This window comes from Ictidomys tridecemlineatus, chromosome 14 (genome assembly GCF_052094955.1).
Source record: "Ictidomys tridecemlineatus isolate mIctTri1 chromosome 14, mIctTri1.hap1, whole genome shotgun sequence".
Classification (NCBI taxonomy): Eukaryota; Metazoa; Chordata; class Mammalia; order Rodentia; family Sciuridae; genus Ictidomys; species Ictidomys tridecemlineatus.
This window is the reverse complement of record NC_135490.1, coordinates 62,723,379-62,743,000: the sequence shown is the minus strand read 5'-3', so window position 1 is coordinate 62,743,000 and position 19,622 is coordinate 62,723,379. Positions and strand designations below refer to the sequence as shown.

At 37.0% G+C, this 19,622-nt stretch overlaps 3 protein-coding genes across 14 annotated transcripts in view; 2 read left to right on the top strand and 1 right to left on the bottom strand.

Moving 5' to 3' along the window:
* Nsd3 (nuclear receptor binding SET domain protein 3) overlaps window positions 1–10,629 on the top strand; it is a 108,066-nt gene extending 97,437 nt beyond the window's left edge. For all 7 annotated transcript variants that reach the window (XM_040268767.2, XM_021735297.3, XM_021735295.3 and 4 more), the window contains 4 exons: window positions 1,607–1,748; window positions 3,002–3,108; window positions 3,910–4,111; window positions 4,515–10,629. In XM_040268767.2, coding sequence (XP_040124701.1) covers window positions 1,607–1,748; window positions 3,002–3,108; window positions 3,910–4,111; window positions 4,515–4,756 — 693 coding nt within the window. In that variant the 3' untranslated portion in view covers window positions 4,757–10,629. The remainder of the gene's footprint in view (window positions 1–1,606; window positions 1,749–3,001; window positions 3,109–3,909; window positions 4,112–4,514) is intronic.
* Window positions 1–19,622, bottom strand: part of Ddhd2 (DDHD domain containing 2) — a 53,136-nt gene that overhangs the window by 9,472 nt on the left and 24,042 nt on the right. For 4 of the 6 annotated variants that reach the window (XM_078031219.1, XM_078031218.1, XM_078031221.1 and 1 more), the window contains one exon: window positions 1–19,622. This exon is cut by the window's left edge and continues 9,472 nt beyond it. In XM_078031219.1, the coding sequence (XP_077887345.1) occupies window positions 19,352–19,622 (271 nt within the window). In that variant the 3' untranslated portion in view covers window positions 1–19,351. The other 2 variants (XM_078031222.1, XM_078031223.1) reach the window with 1 other exon arrangement.
* Plpp5 (phospholipid phosphatase 5) lies at window positions 10,768–15,787 on the top strand. The gene is made up of 7 exons (XM_005338386.5): window positions 10,768–11,318; window positions 11,485–11,593; window positions 12,032–12,122; window positions 12,520–12,583; window positions 13,064–13,188; window positions 13,914–14,084; window positions 15,391–15,787. Exons 1-7 carry the CDS (start codon window positions 11,251–11,253, stop codon window positions 15,552–15,554), a joined length of 792 nt encoding a protein of 263 aa, XP_005338443.1. The 5' UTR covers window positions 10,768–11,250; the 3' UTR covers window positions 15,555–15,787.

Below are 19,622 nucleotides of genomic sequence, written 5' to 3'. Positions count from 1 at the left end.
TTTTTCCCAAGCAAATTATAATGACTTATAATAGCCAGCAAACTATAATGTGCTGATTATTCTAGAATACGAAATGAATCATTTTTGAAGCCTTGCACATGTCATATAAGAAAACACTAAGAATGAAAAGATAACCAGAAATAGGTTTACATATCTGGATCTGCATTTTAGTTCCTGGATATTCTAAAAGACCTGGGCCTCAGTTCCTTTTTAAAAATATTTTTCCTTAGTTGTACATGGACACAATGGCTTTATTTATTTATTTTTTATGTGGTACTGAGGATTGAACCTCGTACCTCACACATGCTAAGAGAGTGCTCTACCACTGAGCTACAGTCCCAGCCCCTCAGATTCTTTATCACTGAAGGGAAGAATTAGCTCTGTGATTCTAAATTATAAATCACCATTAAATTTCTCATTTAACAAAAAGTCTAAACTTCTATATTTATATTTTTAATGATTAGGAAAATGAGTGTTGTCATAAGAAAAATGGTAGTAAAACTGCCAGTTTAATAACACATATAATTGTAAGACCTACATATTACATATAATACAATCTTTTCAATAGTCCTCTGATTTATAGAGGACAAGAAACTGAGGTCCAGAAATGGTAAGTAATTGTTGAATGAATATCTTGTTATCATTTAAGAGCCAAGACTAGTACCCATGTTTTCTGTGTTCCAGGATATCTCTAAAATTAAAAATCAGACTATGATTAGGGCTTGGGATACAGCTCAGTGTTAGAGCATACTGAATATGTGTGAGACCCTGAGTTTGATCCCTAGCACTACTAAAAATATATACCCACTATAAATTAAAAGATACAGCATTTAAAAAGTATTTTGCCTGATATATAATTGTTTGAAAGTTTCATAACTTTCAAAAAATTTCTCATGAACAGAAGTTAAAATGCCAATTTTGACGATGCTGGAGTCTGGCTCCATGAATCCTACCTATCCTTACCACCGAGGTCCCTTCAGCCAGCTTGACAAAATGTGGGAATGTTGTTCCAGATTCTCAGTTCAGTTTCAGGGGCCTAAGCGTTCATCTTTTTATTATATTTTTGAACTTCAGTATAAGTGAAAATAAAATAGGTACTACTGGAAAGTCTGACCCACACAGTAGTCTGTTCATCAAACAAATATCCAGATTTTCATCTGGGGAGATTTCTCATTTTTCCTTCTTACATTTTTATACTAAATGCATCAACATCACACTAGTTTTGCTTCCTGCTTTGAGCAAGAAAGAGGGCTGACAGCAAAATACTAGAGTAGTTATCTGAACTTGAAGTTTCCTAATTAGAAAATACCTACCTGTATGGTTTGCTAATCTAAGTAGCATTATTTGGTGGTCTGCTTGTTTCTAGAAGTAAACTTAAAAAGAAACTGAATTATGGTTTATCTTAATTACTATGACTTGAAAGTCATCATATAAATTAGAGAACTTAGTAAACTGCACAGAGTGTCACATTTTGAGACTTATCAGTTGTTAAACACCAGCAGATAGCAAAATGCTGTTGCCTTGTGACCCCTGACTAAGTTGGATATTTCTAAAATAGACTTATATTTAGCTTCATGTCAAGGATACCTTTCTTTTCTTCCTGAAGGATCGTATAATTGATGCTGGCCCAAAAGGAAATTATTCTCGTTTTATGAACCACAGTTGTAATCCAAACTGTGAAACACAGAAGTGGACAGTGAATGGAGATGTTCGAGTTGGACTTTTTGCCCTTTGTGATATTCCTGCAGGTAAAAAAGTAACCTGATCTCCTCTTTTAGGTTTGATGCCTAAATATTCATTCAGAAATGTTCACGTTATATTTGAAATTGTTACCTGTCAATGAAAGGTAAAAGTTTATATCCTGTCTGGGAGCAGTGGCACATACCTGTAATCCCAGGGGCTCAGGAGCCTGAGGCAGGGAGATCATGAGATCAAAGCCAGCCTCAGCAATTTAGCGAGGCCATAAGCAACTCAGTGAGACCCTACCTCTAAGTAAAATATTAAAAAAAGGCTGGGGATAGGGCCCTCAGTGGTTAAGTGTCCCTGGGTTCAATCCCCACTACCAAAAAAGAAATTATATCCTGAAAAGAGAATTTAGCAAGAGCCTTTATATAAGAGAGGATGTGGCAGGATTCTGTGTGTCTATGATGCTAGTGCATTACTTCTCTAAATGATTGCTGTCTGTATAATGTAACCAGATGCTTAGCTGTTGTTTTCTTTTTAAAATGTATTAGAAGTAATAAGTTTATGTTAAAACCAGTTGGTTGTATTGTTTTTGTTATTGTTTTTTACTCTGAAAGATCATTTTGTTTCAAATTAGACATAAAAAGCCTTGAAAGCCAGAGCTGTTGCTTTCATTTTTCCTTTTCTATATAGATCTTAAAAGCAAAACTAAGATTCTTTTTTGTGAAATTAAAAAAAAAAAAGGTGAGAAGAGAAATTCTGTAGCTAAGACAGATTTAAACTCTCTAGAACTATGTAGATTGGTCAAGCCCAGTTAGCAAGAAGCTTAGGAGGCTCTAGTTTGAATCCCTGGATGTTTGGTGTATATAGTAAACCTCTGTTTTGAGTTTTTTTCTATTTATAACATAAAGCATTATGTATGAGAAATAGCATCATCACAATTCCAAGATCACTTTGTTCATTTAGAAACAGGAGTGACTAGCTTTTAGAAAAGAAGGCTAAATTAGATGCTCTTTTCTTGATCACAGGTTGCAGATTCCTAGTCCCTATTACGTTATTCCAGCCACTTTTATAAAAAAGAATATAACTTCTTTTTAGGATATTTAGTGTTGTCATAATTGTTGATGGAGATGTTTTACTGTCTCCCTCCCCCCTTTTTTTTTCTTTTCATTCATCACTGTTTTCAATGAGGGTGGATTATGGGAAGGGAAAAAAGTCTTCATGTCAGAATTATGCATCTTCCAGTATGAAAGTATATCTGACAGCTTTTCTCTTCCTCATGATTTGAGTATGCATAATTATTTTTCTTATATTTTAGGGATGGAGTTAACATTTAATTATAACTTGGATTGTCTGGGCAATGGCAGAACGGAGTGCCACTGTGGGGCAGATAACTGCAGTGGCTTTTTAGGAGTGCGACCAAAGGTCAGTTGTGGAGGGGAGCACCCCTAGCCAAAAGAAAATAGAAATGGGGCTGCAGAAGTTTGCTTATAACCATTTCAGGAAAAAGCTGTCAAATGGACACCTGTTCTACTTTGTGGGTCATCAGGAATGTTTACCAATAGTTTAGACACTTTGATTTTCTAGTGAATCCTATTTTAGTAAGATCTTTTAGTTCTGAATTGTATTCGTATTTCTGATTGTTTGAAATTAGCAATCCTCTTGAAACTTTTTTATTAATTTAACTATATACTAAGACTGCTGAATAGTGAATGTTGTAGTATGTGAACTATAGAACTTAATGGGGAAATTCACATAGCCTGCTGTTGTGGTGCACTCCTGTAATCCCTGCTACTCAGGAAGCTGAGGCAGGAGGATCACAAGTTCAAGGCCAGTCTGAGCAACTTCACAAGACCCTGTCGCAAAATAAAATTTAAAAAAGGAATAGAGCTATAGTTCAGTGTTAGAGTGCCCCTGGGTTCAATCCCCAGTAACACACACACACACACACAAGAAAAGAGAAAGAATTCACAAGTTGTCTAAGTATTAGTTAATAAAAGTTGTTTGGATTTATCACCACCTTTACAATTAAACAAAACGGCCTTTTCAAAAGTCAAAGAAAACAAAGCCTTATTTTTATTGTAATATTTTTATAGGAAAAGTCCTCCTGGTGTTTTTAGGAATTGTACAGAAGATGAATTTAAATTAATAAAGGGTTTTCCTTTCTATTTAATGCTTCCTACACTATCTGTGATCACTGAAACTGTGGTCCTTCTTTCCTACTAGGCATGTGCAGCAACAATTGAAGAGAAGGCGAAAAGTGCCAAGTTAAAGCAGAAGAGACGAAAAATCAAAACCGAACCAAAGCAGATGCAAGAAGATTACTGTTTTCAATGTGGAGATGGTGGAGAGTTGGTCATGTGTGACAAAAAAGACTGTCCCAAAGCATACCACCTCCTATGCCTTAACCTGACTCAGCCACCATATGGTAAGCTAGACCTGCAAGGCCCTTTCTCTGCTTGGGTCTTTGGCAACTGTGTGTTTATCAGAGTACATTCTACTCTCCTTAGTAGAACCATGAAGTAAGTGACATTGAATAGAACAAACAACAATAGCAAATAAAATTATGCAGGTGAACTGGGATACCCTGTGTGGCAGCAAGGATCAGTTTCTTTTGAGTATTACCATAGGTGGGTTATTGTACCTATGGCGTTTAGCTCACATCCATACAAAACAACACTACTAGGTGTATGTTTGGCTGGTATTTGGAGTTGTATTCAATCGAATTCAATCACCACTCAGAGTGGAGGGTGGGGTCTTGGGTTTTCCTGGGTAATCAAGACAGGCACTAACCCGAGTGCTCTCCTCCTTCCTCCCACACCCTGTGTTAGGAAAGTGGGAGTGCCCATGGCATCAGTGCAATGAGTGCAGCAGTGCAGCCGTTTCCTTCTGTGAGTTCTGTCCACACTCATTTTGTAAAGATCATGAAAAGGGAGCTCTGGTTCCCTCTGCATTGGAAGGCCGACTCTGCTGCTCTGAACATGACCCCTTATCTCCTGTGTCACCAGAATACTGGAGCAAGATCAAATGTAAATGGGAATCACAAGATCATGGAGAAGAAGTAAAAGAATAAATAAATGGGTGATGATCCCCCCTTTCTGTTTAAATGCAAAGAAAAAAGCAAGTAGATAATACATTCAAAAAGAAGAGACTGCTGCAGCGCATATAGCCTTTGCCATCAGAACTGCCTTATTAAAGCAAAAATGGAAAACCAGAGTACACAGGCAGAAGCAGTTGGTGGTGTCTGGTTTTGCTTTGTTTTTCTTGGTGTGGGGATTCTTCTCTGGAGGGTTAAATTCCCTTTTTTTTTTTCTTGCCTTTTATTGTGCTTCAATGCCTTTGCAGCTAGGAAAAGAGATGTCTTTGCTTTTATTAAAGTAAAAACAAAGAGAAAGGAAAATTTTGTTAATAAGATCAATTTAAAGTTTAAGATACGTTTCTTGGTTGTATAGAGCAAAAATAGCCATCATTCCTTTATTTATTTTCATTTTTAGGAACTTCAAGATGTGTAGTTCAAATAGTGTGTGTGTGTGTGTGTGTGTTGTGTGTGTGTGCGTGCGTGCGTGCGTGAAGTAGGAATCAGAGGAAGCCCTCCAGAAATGATCACCTTTATATACCTCTTTACTGAGAAGTAAGTAGGCTACCTTCTCTTTCCCTTCAGAATGTTTTTCATAGTCTTAGAGAAGGGCTGTCTGGAAGTATTAAATCTGGCCTCTTGAAAACAAATGCCCTGGTGAATTTTCTGTCTTTGGTCTTAAACCAGAGGGGCTTTGTGATATGATAACTCTACCTAGAAAGGTATATAATGTGTATTTTGTTTGATTGTTCATTCATTTGTTTATTTAGGAGGAAGAAAAGGAGTGGGTGTGCTCACTGACTTTAAAATGTTATCCATTGACAACATTTTGGTGGAGTGCATATGTGGATATGAATGCATAGGTGGAATGGTCACTCCTGTTATTTTGACACACTGATAAAGGCAGTTAAAGGGAGATGAAAGGCACAGAACAAAAGCTGGACCATAGGAGCCCCATCTAATGTCCAGTCTAATGTTTGACTTGGAATTATGGATATTTTATATTTTCTGTTTTCCTCTCCTAATCAAATATTTCGTTGTCAGCACCATTCAGTCATATTTCCTGGTAATGCCATATAAGTGAGTCTAAATTGTATTTTGAATAGATCTTTTTGGTTGTGTTCCTAATTTGGGGGATAGGCAATAAGGGCATCCCCAAGTTATATGTAAACAATCTCTAATTAATATTATCCAATACTTAATTGTGCTTGGATGGCGTGGTGGCACACACCTGTAATCCCAGCAGCTTGGGAGACTGAGGCAGGAGGATTGCAGGCTCAAAGCCAGTCTCACCAATTTAGCAAATTTGCAAGAAACCTAGTGAGACCCTATCTCAAAATAAAAAATAAAAAGGGCTGGGGATATGACTCAGTGGTTGAGTCCCCCCACCCCCCAGATTGAATTCCTGGTACCAAAAAAAATTGCCCTCGTTGAGTAACTTCTATTTTTACAGGGTATGTAAAAGCCACACAAACACACTTCATCTTAGGAAATTCTTGGAGAAAGTTCCCAGGAAAGCCAATGTTAGCAAAATTGTTTGACTCTAATACTTGAGTCTTATTGATAAAAGTATACCAAGTTGTCTGCCCACAAAAGTCACTTGCATTTAATTTTTAGTAATGAATACACACACACACACACACACACACACACACACACCACAGTATCCAGTATTTCTTGGATAAAATAATTATTGTTAGACATTATTGTAACACTGTACTAAATAGAAGTCTATGGTTAGCCTGAATGATTGTTAACTTTCTCCATGAATTTTGACTGTTTGCAGTTGCTGGTACCCGGTAGAATTTTTTTGCCTTCAAGAAGTATCTAATTAACCTTATGAAAATAGGGCAAGTAGATGCTCTACTGCATTCCTTCAGTTGTGTTAAGTGTGTTCTAGTTCCTTATCGATTTAGAGCTCTTTTCTGAAAAGAAAAGCTATTTTGTGCCTGCCTCCCTCCCCCCCCCCCTGTATATAAATGTGCAATTATACTGGATTCTCTTGTTTTAAAAAAAAAAAAAAAAACATAATCACAAAAAAAAAAGCAACAACACTACAAATCCTTTTTAAGCTCCTAAACTGCCATTTGCTGATAGAAGCAATTCATTCTGAGGTGACTTATTGGGAATCCAATAATTCTGTTGGTTAGATATGATCCCAAAAGAAAGAGGTACATGTTATCAAATCTAATTGCTACAAGTAACATGAAATGTAGCTCATGAGAACACTAAACTTTGCTCTTGAGCAATTAGATAGTTCTTTGAAAAAAATAAGAAAACTTAGGTTTTAACATACTAAAATTTATTTTATATAGATATAAATGTATGTTTTTTTAAACTTACATAAGGATTTCTTTTAATATTCCAAATGTAACTCTTGTTGAAACAATATCCAACATAAAATTGTATCTTCTTGTTTTGTTTTGGACTTAGTGCTATTTAATATCTGATGACTTTTATATGGTAAGCCAGGGTACATCCTATAATACTGCAAATACCTTAGATTTAACTATTTTTATGCAGCATCTTCATTGTGTCACATTTTGTTTTTATATCTATAATAGAGCTCTGCAGAGACTTTAACTTTTTTTATCACTAATAGGATTGTTCTATCATTTCAGAAATCAAGGTAGAAAACAAAATAGCTAACTGTAGCTCTAACATCTTTTATGGTATAAAAAGTGGTTTTAGTCATGCCAGTGCCAAGGACCTCTCCTTGCATCTCCATGGTGTTAATGTTGACCTATTTATCTATTTTAAAGTCACATCTTATGGAAGCAGAAAGAAAATTGTGTTTTATGTGTGCATAAGTATACATGTACTGTGCTTGCCTGGGCTATGCCAGTGAAATATTCCAAAAGACATACGGCTTACTTACAGTCTGAAGTTAGTAGCTATTAACTTTTAAATCTTTATGTGGTCAGAGAATAAGTGGATGGTTTTTATTCTTGTCCAAAAATGAAATAACTTACATTATGGGATAATAGTAGTGTTTTTTTTTTAACCTCATGTTAATTCTTTGGAGGAAGAAGTGAACATAACACTTTTGATCATCAGCATAAAAGCTTCAGGAATTAGATCAGTAAGAGCTAAAGATGAAATTGTGGGAAACCTTCACACGCACTGCAGTGGAGGCAGGGACTGGACCACAATGACTCTGAGGAATCAAAAGAGCTGCCTGAGGCTGGCAGAGAAGGAGGGGGAAGATGGCCCTTCATTCCTAGCATGCTGAAGCAGCTGGAACCAGTGATTCACTTCTTTATTGTCAAATCAGTACTGGAGATTAGAGTGAAGTCGGGTTTATTTTCATTTTTGTTTTAATAAGTTTCTGCTTTTTAATTCTCAAAAAATGATCTGGTTTAAGCTAAAGAATAAATAGGCTTGAGTTTTAGGATTATGGAAGCTTAGAGATTTCTGTGTGTTCAAGTCAGGAACATATCTGAAAACTAAAAAGATAATTGGAGGTGGGTGGGGGATTGCTTTCACACAGAATTTGGCAACATGCCTGTAAATAATGTGGAACTGAGATATTGAGTAGCTAAATCTTGTAAAGTACTCTTAGTTGGGACAGACTGTTGGGCAACTTTCCCGATTCATGAAACAGTTTCTTTTTTTGAGTAGTTTCTTGCATGATATGTTCCTAACAGGGTCAAACCAGACCTACAGTTTGGAATCAGAGATGCCATCTATTCAGAATGTAATTTCTGGACTGTCCAGACTTGTTGCGTGTCTTTCATTTTATTTTTAAATACAAAGGTCATCTTTTAGCCTTCACCATAAAGTCAAGGTGCTACCTGCCATAGTCACATCCAAACAGGATAAGAAAACAAATTTCTTTGGAGTCCTTACAACTTGGAAAGCTTCTTTGTGATGTACTTTTACATGAGGTACAATGGCATTGGAAAGTTACTTTATTGCTGGGCAGTACAGAGTAAACTTGAATTACTTTTTACAAGGCTGATATAACTAGCCACCTTCCTCCCACTTGTCCAAGTTGCTGCAGTGATCAAATGGAACAATTTCCTTCAGCCTAGGGCCATCTAAACTTGGTCTCTAGTTATTTGAAGACAAACAAAATGTTTGTTTTTTTGTTCCATTTTCAGATGGATTAAGCAACAGATATAAGTAGACAGCTTTGCAAGGAATTAACAAATATTGAAAAGTTGGGAATTTGTATATACTGAAATCTTACCAACTTTTGTCTGGGGTGGGGTACTGGGGAAAAAAAATGTTATGTTAGGGTAAGGGAGGGGAATGATAATGTTTACCACAGGTACGATGTAGTCACTTTAACATTGAGACCTCTACTTCATTGAATTCAGGTTTTTTAAGTACTTGAAACTCTTTAAGACTCTCCTTATTTTAATTTTCTTTTTTTAAATTTATGGAGTAGAAAACTTTTCGTTTTGTATACTGTTTTGGAAACAAATAGCCTAGTCTCTTTCCTCTTTATCTTGGATTAAAGACAAAATTCTGCAAATAGGAGTGTGTCCACAGGAGATAACTCAGATTTATTGTGCACCTTTAAGGAAGAGACTTCTTCCTGCATGAGATACTAGTCACATATTTTACAAATATTTCCTATGTATGTTCTTTTTGTTAACCCTATCCCCAGACACTTATTTTCTTTTACTATATGCCTATAAGGGCAGGAGGGATGCACTTATGTTACATTCCTAAAATGCTATGTGTAACCCTTGTATTTCAAAAACCATTTCTGTTTTTTTGTGGGGTTTTTGTCAGTCCATAGCAATTATACTGGACTCCAAAAGTCATTAACATGTAAGCATAAAGGGAAAACAGAATAGCTGCCAAAGTCATTATTCAGTACTTAGTTTTCCTAAGTGACATGACTGCATCTGCCACTGAATGAGAAAGCACCCTTAGCTTCCACTGCTCCCCTTCCCTACTGGCCAAAAGACTCTTGATGTGTGCAAATGGCTCTCAAGTACCCATCAGATTGCCTATATAAGGTATTTACAAGGTATTCTAGTCAGTTTAGAAGTGTACTGGATAAAATTTTTGACTTTGTTGTCATTGACATTGTCCCATTTGTTCTGTCTACATATCCTGTGTTAAGGACCACGTTGCCACTAAATAACCAAGATGCTAAATGATTACAACTGGCTAAATAGATCATTTTTTATATACAAATATGTGTGCATATTTGGAATTGATATGAGAAATTCATTTGTACCCATTTGAGTGATATTGCACAACAGATATCTACAGATTCCGTTTTCGTTTTCTCATGTTCTTTATGATAATGACCTTTGTAGATTATTTCTGTACTTTGTTTATCTGTAATAAACTTTGTAGATCCTGTGAAATGTTATTTTACCTAATCACTTGAGACTTGTCTTTAATAACAAAATATCAATATTCACTAAAAGTCAATCTCTTCTGAGTTTCTGAGACTCTGCTGGAAGCTCTTGACACTAGGGATTAGTGTTAACTTTCCCTGGGGGTGTTCCACTAGGGCATTACTGTATAATGACTTGATGTTGCCACATAGACTTCAAGATATATAATATTTTGAGGATTTTGTTGATTGGCCTATGTTTAATTGCAAAGTGTGAAATGTGCAAAGCTTGGTTAACCTGTATATAGTTCATTGTTGACTAGTGTACTTAGAATTGCCTGTAATATTTAAGCTTCTTACTCATGTGTATGCTGGTAGGAACATATAATTTTTGTACATTATATTTACTGAAATGTTGCCTTTTTTATTTTACAAAATACTTTGGAATTCAAATGTGTTTTCTGCTTCTGTGAGGATTCATTTAGGAAGGTTTTTAATGACATTCCACTGATTTCAGATTTTGCTTGAGATTGACTTCAATAAATTGTCCTGTATGTTCCAAATTAAATATGTGGGCTTGTTCTTTGCCTGTAATTTTTTGCTACACCTCATTGGACAGGAGGCCAGCATTGTGTGATTTTGTGTGTTAGGGGAGGGACGGCTTAAAAACACAAAACATCCAACCTCATCCAACTTTTCTTCCTTCAAAATGCTGCAGTACTGCTAAGAAACTGGATCTTAAAAGGTGAGTTTTGTTTTTCATAGAGGAAATATCCTTAGAGAACGTTGCTTCTTGCTTTGGTGTGGTAAAAGACCATCTACGTACCACCTGGTTGGTGAACGTCCCCAAGGGAGATGCTGATCAATCTTCATCCCACTGGTATGAGACCCAAAGGTGACCTGCAGCTTGGCTGGGCAATAGTGGAACCAGCTCCCTGCTGAGCTGGCTTTCGTTGCTGTGCTAGGTGACTGCCCTGAAAGGGGCCCCTCCTGCTTCCTAGAAGCCACCGTCTGATAGCAGATCTGGCTGGGGAAAGGAGGCTGACGGCCATGGCTTCCTGCCATTCCCGCAGCGCCCACCAGCCGGCGCTTAAAGCCAGGCGGGTTGCAGGCAGCCTCTTCCCTGGCGCAGCGTCTCCACGCAGCAGCGGCCACGTCAGCACGGCGAACGCCTGGGCGCGCTGGCCGGATGGGGAAGGCAGCCGCTGCCTTTGGGGCCGAAGTGGGTGTGCGAGTCTTGCTGTTCGCAGCCTTCCTGTAAGGAATTACGGGTCGGATCCCAGAGCGTGGCACCTGTTAACAGGCAGTGGGAGACACTACTGCCTTGGAGGTGGCAGCCTGCCTCATCCGCCAGCCAGGCAGCTGGGTCCTCCGGGAGAAAGCAGCATGCCAAGAAGCTTCTATGCTTTTGTTTCCTCCTTAGGGTGACTGAACTTCTCCCTCCCTTCCAGAGGCATATCCAGCCAGAGGAGATGTGGCTTTACCGGAATCCATATGTGGAAGCCGAGTATTTCCCTACCAAGCCGATGTTTGTGAGTGAGGAACTATCCTTTGCCTATCACAATACTGTTTGATGCTAGGATGCAAAAAGTGGTCATTCTGGCCCCCACATTATCTTTGTGGGGAACTTATTGTTCCCTTGGTTGATGTGCTCAAAAATTTCCTTCCTGATATTTAAGGTCAAGATTTAGAGAGCAAGATGTAAGTCTGTTTTGGATGCAAATGGATTCTCTGTGAACCCCTGTTCCCCAGCGGCGCAGTAACTGGTCCTTTAGAATAGTGGATGTTATTTACTGGTGGAACTGCCAGCTCCCAGCTACCCCGCCCCCCACCAAAAGACCTCTGCTTACATATAGGAATTATTTCTGCTCTGGAAGTTCTGCTGTAATGTCCATCCCTCTACCTGTAGGAGCAACTTTAACAACTAATGTGGGGTTTTGCTGTTTTGCTTTTGACATATTCTGATTCAGGTCATTGCATTCCTCTCTCCACTGTCTGTGATCTTCCTGGCCAAATTTTTCAAGAAGGCAGATACAGCAGACAGCAAACAAGCCTGCCTGGGTAAGAGCTAGCCCTTTCTGATGATGATGTCTTCTTAGAGCTAGGAATGAGATGCTTCCTAGTGGTAGAGTTCAGGCACTAGAACCCTGTGCATGAACCAGAGTTCCACATTGCTAAAGCAATTATATCTACCTGTATGCCATGCAACCCCATGAGACAGAAAGAACTTACAGGTATGCCTTATATACTGGCTTATTTGTACCTCAGGAATGTCTCTGGCTAGGTACAGAAGTTTTCCCTTTACTACAAAGGATGGCCCTTGAGCACCATAGTTATTTTTGTGCTCAGGTCTGGTTGGACTATCTCAAAAAGTTCATGAGCTGCTGCTGTCTTCATGAGGCAGTAGATACGCTATTCCTCCCACGTAGATACCACTAACAATTTCTTTTATTTCTAGCTGCCAGCCTTGCTCTAGCTCTGACTGGTGTCTTTACCAATACAATAAAACTGATAGTGGGAAGGTAAGTGATAAGACTTAGCACCCCAGTGCTTGCCCCAGTCCTCACCTCATCAGGAAAGACCAGGAATAGCAATCCATCACACATCTTTATCATCCTTTTCTCATTTATCATCAGTCTAATCTTTCTCATTCAGCACTTCGTCCTACCTCAGTCCTGCTGATTACGACAAGTGGACTCTTTTTTGGCTTAACAGCAAGCATTTCCCACTAACAATCAGCCCAGTTCTTGGCCTTAGTGCATCTCTAAAGTTGAAGTGTGATTTGTTTGCCCTAAAATGTAATTGCATGCTAAAGTCACTTTTTTTTTTCTCATTTAAATTTCAGACATGGAACTAGGTTTTTCTTATGTGGTAATTATCCTACTCTAGTTATATTGCCTGGGACATTATATACCAACAATTAAAAGGAATATTGATGTCTGATACAACTGAAAAATACTTTCTAGATGTTTAAATGTTCAAATCATGCTTATTTCTTCCAGGCCACGCCCAGATTTCTTTTACCGCTGCTTCCCAGATGGACTAGCCCATTCTGACTTGATGTGTACAGGGGATAAAGATGTGGTGAATGAGGGTCGCAAAAGCTTCCCTAGTGGACATTCTTCCTGTATGAATTTCATATGGATTCAACTTGAATGCTTATTAATGTGTTTAACCTAGAAAGCTTGTAGGGATGAGAACATTCAACTACAGTTGTTCTTACACCTACAGATTAGAATTCCCTTCTTCTTTAATAACCCTATGATTTTATAAGCCTGAACCTTGTATGTCAGTAAATATTAGAGTACAGAGAGGTAGTTTATATCCATGAGATTTGCACATTTTATAATTACTATATTAATTGCCTACATCCTGTAATCTTGTACTTGTCCCCAAAAATAACTAATCTTTACTAAAGAGTTACTATGTGTCATGTGCTCTGCAGCATTTAAAATTTGTACCTCATTTATAGCTCGCAATATCCCACTAAAGTGGGTACTATTATTTTTAAGATTCCCATTTATAGATGAGGAAACAAAAGTATAAAGAGGTTAAATAACCTGCCTAAAATCATAGAGCTATTCTAACCTATCCTCAGGTAAAAAATATTAACTTGGGAACAAAATAAAGTCCTTTATTTTCCCTTTTCTTTCCTCACAATCAATGATCTACACCAGAAATATGCAAAAAGTTATGAAATATATTTGTACTCCCTAGTGTATTTGGAATTGAGTGTTGGCGGTGTATAGCTCAGTGGTAGAATGCTTGCTTAGCTTGTGTGAAGCCCTGGGTTCAATTTCTAGCACCACAAAAAAACATACAAAAATACTTATAGGTTTTTGTCTGTCCTAGTTGCATTTGCTGGTCTGGCCTTTGCTTCCTTCTACCTGGCAGGGAAGTTACACTGCTTCACACCACAAGGCCGTGGGAAATCTTGGAGGTTCTGTGCCTTTCTGTCACCTTTACTTTTTGCAGCTGTAATTGCACTGTCCCGCACCTGTGACTACAAACATCACTGGCAAGGTAAGCAAGTATTCATGCCATGGAAGCTTCCATGTTTTATTCATTTTTATCCCTAACAACTGACATTAAGGATACTTGCTTTCTCACTAAATGCCTTCTCACTAAATATGTTGCATGATTGAACATGAACAAGTGTGGGTAGTCTAGGTTCTGTATTAAGAGTATACATTTATAAGATATATGGAAGTCAAAAGTTAACCTTTTAAAGAGAGATTACCGAAACAGAATGTACTAATTTTTCTATTATTTGAAGCACTGTTAAGTTCCAGTTAAATTGCATCTATAAGAAAGTTTTAAAGCTAGGCATGGTGGTATACATCATCTGCTGTCCCAGCTACTCAGGAGGCTAAAGCAGAAGGATCATTTGAGCCCAGAAGTTGCCAGATTAGATAATATAGCAAAGGCCCATCTCAAAAGAAAAAAATATATGTATATATTTTTAGTTGTCAATGAACCTTTATTTTATTTATTTATATATGGTGCTGAGAATTGAGCCTAGTGTCTCACACATGCTAGGCAAGCACTCTACACTAAACTAAAACCCCAGCCCTTGCCAAATTAATCTATTTCTTTTAAAAATCAAGCTTATTGTATATAATTTGTTCAGAAACAAAAATTTTGGTATTTTATCATTTCTCAAAGAAATTTAGGATGAATGCTAGTAACATTCCAAATGACAGCATATCTTTAAAGAAAAGCCACAATTCCAAAAGAAATTCAATAGTATTGTTCACTCCTTGGGAGCCATATTTTAAAGAATGAGCAAAGAGAGGCAACTCCTAAAGAGTTTATTCCTTTCTCTAGGACTACTGAAATGGTACAGGTCAACGAATAGCAAGCAATTCATAAATCTTTGTCACTCTTGTGAATTAAAAAAATTCTAATTTAGTCCCATCTGCACAAAGTAAAGTAATGGTGTGTTCTGATGTGTTTAAAGAACAATCTGACTATGCTAATCCTATAACTATATGACAAAATTAAGAAAGCCTAAAGAAACCACAACTATGGAGGGGGGAACTTACGAGTAAGAATGGTAAAAGAGGGGGGGCAGGGACTTACAAGTAAGAATAACCTGGAAGGCCAAGTCTTCTATTCTGTCTGGTGTCTAATGAGATTTAAAATTCTAATATGATTAAGAAAATACCTTGGGCTGGGCTCAGAAGTAGAGTACTCGCCTAGCACATGCAAGGCACTGGGTTCGATCCTCAGCATCACATAAAAATAAGTAAATAAAATAAAGGTATTGTGTCCAACTACAATTTTAAAAAATATTTTTAAAAATACCTTATATTTCCTCACTCTTCAGATGTACTAGTTGGATCCATGATTGGAATGACATTTGCCTATGTCTGCTACAGACAGTATTATCCTCCTCTGACTGACGAAGAATGCCATAAACCATTTCCTGACAGACATGCACTTTCTGCTCTTCAGAAGAAGCCTGGTGATTCTTACTGTTTGGATATTTAAGTCAAATCTAAATTCAATGGAGAATAGGCAAATCAACCTTAGAATCAAGCACAAAACAAGAATTCTGGCCTTTTTATCTCTTCCAAGGTACAAGTGATGGCATAAGCCACACTGTATTCAGCCTCCATGTGATTATGAACTTTTGCCCTACTTGACATGATCTACCATGAGGAATCAAAGTTCTTTTCCACCACTATATGCCACCCATTCAATAAAGGGATTTTTCAATAGTTCTCCAATGGCTTATGCATACGATCCATTAGGTTGATAATCTTAAGATTTAGTGTTCTAATATTTAATTTAAATGCTACTTTTTAAAGGGTCTTTTCTCAAAGACTTACACAGCCCTATTCTTATCCTAGAAGCTAGTTAATTATCATATTTGTGAGCTGGACCCAGTGACACATACCTATAATCCCAGCAGCTCAGGAGGCTGCAGCAGGATGATCAAAGCCAAAGCCAGCCTCAGCAACTGAGCAAATCCCTAAGCAACTCAGCAAGACTCTGTTTCTAAATAAAATATTTAAAAGGGGCTGGGGATGTGGCTTAGTGGTTAAGTGCCCCTGGGTTCATTCCCTGGTATCAAAAAAAAAAATTTTTTTTTTTGTTTCTCATAAATCAAAATGTTAAGATCAAAGGCATGACCAAATTATCTTGATTCTCTATACTTTCTCTAATGACAATTCCATTAAACCTTAAATAGGAAAATGTCCAATCTTAGCTAATTTACCACTCCTGTGTACATCTATCCAAGTCCAGGCATCTGGTGTTGCTGTCCATTTTGAACACTGTGGGCATAAACAATCTGTTGAATTACTAAGAGAACAGCAAAAAAGAAGAAAATGGTCAGGAGTGTAGTTTCAGTACTAACAACAGATGATTTTTTTCTACCTCATTTCTCTTTAACTGTGCTAATGAGCTTCTTGTCCAAATCCATATCTGCCAACTAAGATAGAAAATAAGTTACAGAAATTATTTGGAGGACAAATGAATCATTTTCTATCTTTTCTTCAAAAGAAGATACAAGAAACAGTTACAGGACATCATTAGAAATGATGATCTAGTTCCTACAGCTAGCTGTTGTTTTCTTTATTGTAATTATATTTTAAATGATTTTTACTTATGTATATCTTTTTATAACACATTTTCAATACACTTCTTCCTTTATTAAACCTGATATTCAAATAAAATGATGAATGTGTGTTTTGTTGTTGTTTGTGTGGTACCACCCAGGAACTGGAACGTAATGTAAACATTGGATTCCCCATCTGACATAAGTGATTTATCAACTATTATGTGTAGTACTAGCTGACATTTATGCATATCAAAAAATCATTTCTGTATTTACCTTATAATTGCCACCTTTAAATTCTGAACTATATCTGCCTATGACAATGAAAACACTGGTCAAGGAGAAAGAACTTAAATAAATATCAGTTCTTTGCCCCAAATGTTTATTATTTAAACTTATTTTGTAATACATATGGGAAGAGAAAATAGTTAATGTATTGATTTTCTCTGTGGTAGATGAAGCCATGTAAAAGTAGGCAACTGGTCAATATAGTTTTATTTCAATACTTAAAGTTTTAATCACATAAAAAACCAAACATTTCAAAAGTGCAAAATATTAGAAAGCTAATAATGCTGTTGTTTCCATGCAAATAATCTCTTTAACTGAGAAGCAATACTAATTTTGCAGCTAGAAATATGTACAAAATGATGTTTTACTAGAGTTTAAAAGTAGGCTTGGTCAAGAGATTGCACATGATACAAATGAAGCAGTGCAAATAATGTAAGACTAAAGTATTTCAATCAAGCTTATTACCTTGTGTAATACAGCCATAATACCATAGGTGGATGGATGAGATATAAAGGTCTTTTATAGTTACCTACAGCTTGCCACCCAAAAAAAAGCATTTCTTAGTATAGTGGTTTATCTAGCTCACCAGGGTTGTGCCATCCATCTTTGGTTACAGGGACTCTCACTTGGTTGTCCTTTGGTTTACTCTTTAAAAAAAGAGTACCTATTCTGCTAATGTGAGGAGTAAACATTTGCAGATAGTAACTTGATAAAAGCCTACCTTTTAATATATAGTGAATGCTAATTAAAACTCAATAACTCTTATTCAATTTATGTGATAAAGAAAATAAAAGTAGTCCATGTTTCTGAAACTTCTTTGTAGCTTATTCAGTATTATAGTCCATAAGCCGACGATGCTGACCAGGTTTGACTTCTACCCCACCTTTGCCTCTATACCTCCATAATGACAGTATTAACCTTTTTCCTTTCCTGTTCAGAAAAGGATAAAAACCACTACTGTCTTAGGGATAGTATCAGGGAATATTTAATACCAGTGCTTTGGATGTCATGATATATTTACAAGAAATAAATTATAGAAAACAAAACATGGCTTGCCTTCCTCTGCCATTCAATAAATAAGGGCCTGTGAAAACCTGAGAGGAAACATAAAGGACTATCAAAAAGAAATGAAAATGGCAAATGCTGACTAATGGGGAAGAAAATACCTTAAAAAAATGCAGTGAGTAGATGCTTGCAAAAATATTAGTCTATAGTCACACCTGTGTTCTTTAAGATAAATCTCACTTTGCATGTTCCAGACTCAACTTATAGTGACTGCAGTGGCTGCTCCTCAAACCTATGTGCTCAGCTAACACTGCCTGTGCCAAGAGTCTTATTTTATTTTTTATGTTTTGGTACCAGGGAGAGAAAACAGGGGCTCTTAACCACTGAGCTACATCCCCAGTCCTTTTACTTTTTTATCTTAAGTCAGGATCTTGCTAAATTGCTTAGGGCCTCAATAAAGTTGCCAAGGCTGGCCTCAAACTTGCAATTACTTCAGCCTCCTGAGTCACTGAAATTATAGGTGTGTGCCACCACCCCCAACCAACAGCCTTTTAAATAAGTATTCTGGATTAGGATACTTAAGAACGCAATGATGTTTACAAAATGTTTTTTAAAAGGACATCACAGTATCACTTTCAACCAAGTAGAAGTGGCAGATGACTTTAAATTCTGTTTCACCACGAAGGCACCACTAAAGATACTATTTATAACCTGAGCAGCCTGAAAATGCTGTGTAATTTCAGGTTTGTCAGCGTTCATAACTTTACCCTCAATATAAGAATAGAAAAAAATATATGTATACAAGAATAGAAGCTATCATTGTCAAATAACTAAATCAAATCTCATCTAGACTTCCTCAGTTTAAAGTATAGTACAAAAGAGCAGGTCTACAATATATATAACATCTTTGTTTTATAAAGATATACCTAGGGCTGGAGATGTATCTCAGTGGTAGATCTTTTGTCTAGTATGTGCAAGGCCCCAGGTTCAATCCCCAGTATCACAGAAATTAAAATAAAAAAATAAATATGTACCTAGTGTGAACTCAGTTGTCCACTTTAGACTTATAGAGCTCAACTGGTTATAAAAACAACAGACAGCATTATAGATTCCTAGCAATAAGTTCGTCTGTTCAGTTGTTAAGAGAGTAAACAATACTCTTATTAAACAACATTCCAATCTTCCTTCATACAGTACACACAGGAAGGAAATGCTGGTGGAAAAAAAAAAAAATCACCCATCACCATATCCTCTTAGAATTAGAATTAGACTTCAGGTGCCGAGAACACTAAGAGATGTAAAATCTCCAAAATGCCCTCTATATCTCAAGAATCTGCTTCTACACTGGAACATTTTCTAAAGACAGCAATAATTCCCCAGAAAAATATCTAGCAAACCCCACACAGACCATAGACCATCTCATAATAAGGAATCAAGTGTGGCACCTATAAGCTATCATCAAAGAAGTAATTGATGCAAACAACCTCCAGCCATAAAGAAAGAATGGCAAGTATTTATATGTAGCCCACATAAAAAGTAACAGGGTCTTCCCTTTGCTTTTCCACTCACTTCCAAAAAGGAAGATTATCTTCCAAAGACCCCAATGGTAAGTGGCAGGCAACATGCAGGAAATGATGCAGCTGAGAAGAAAATTGCAGCAACAAACAGGTGGGTTTTCTGGGGAAGGATCCCTCAATGTCCGT

Coding starts and splice junctions, on each gene's coding strand:
- Plpp5 (XM_005338386.5), top strand. CDS start 11,251: ATGGGGAAGGCAGCCGCTGCCTTTGGGGCCGAAGTGGGTGTGCGAGTC. Junction 11,319..11,484: donor TTGCTGTTCGCAGCCTTCCT/GTAAGGAATTAC, acceptor TTTCCTCCTTAG/GGTGACTGAACTTCTCCCTC. Junction 12,584..13,063: donor ATAAAACTGATAGTGGGAAG/GTAAGTGATAAG, acceptor TATTTCTTCCAG/GCCACGCCCAGATTTCTTTT.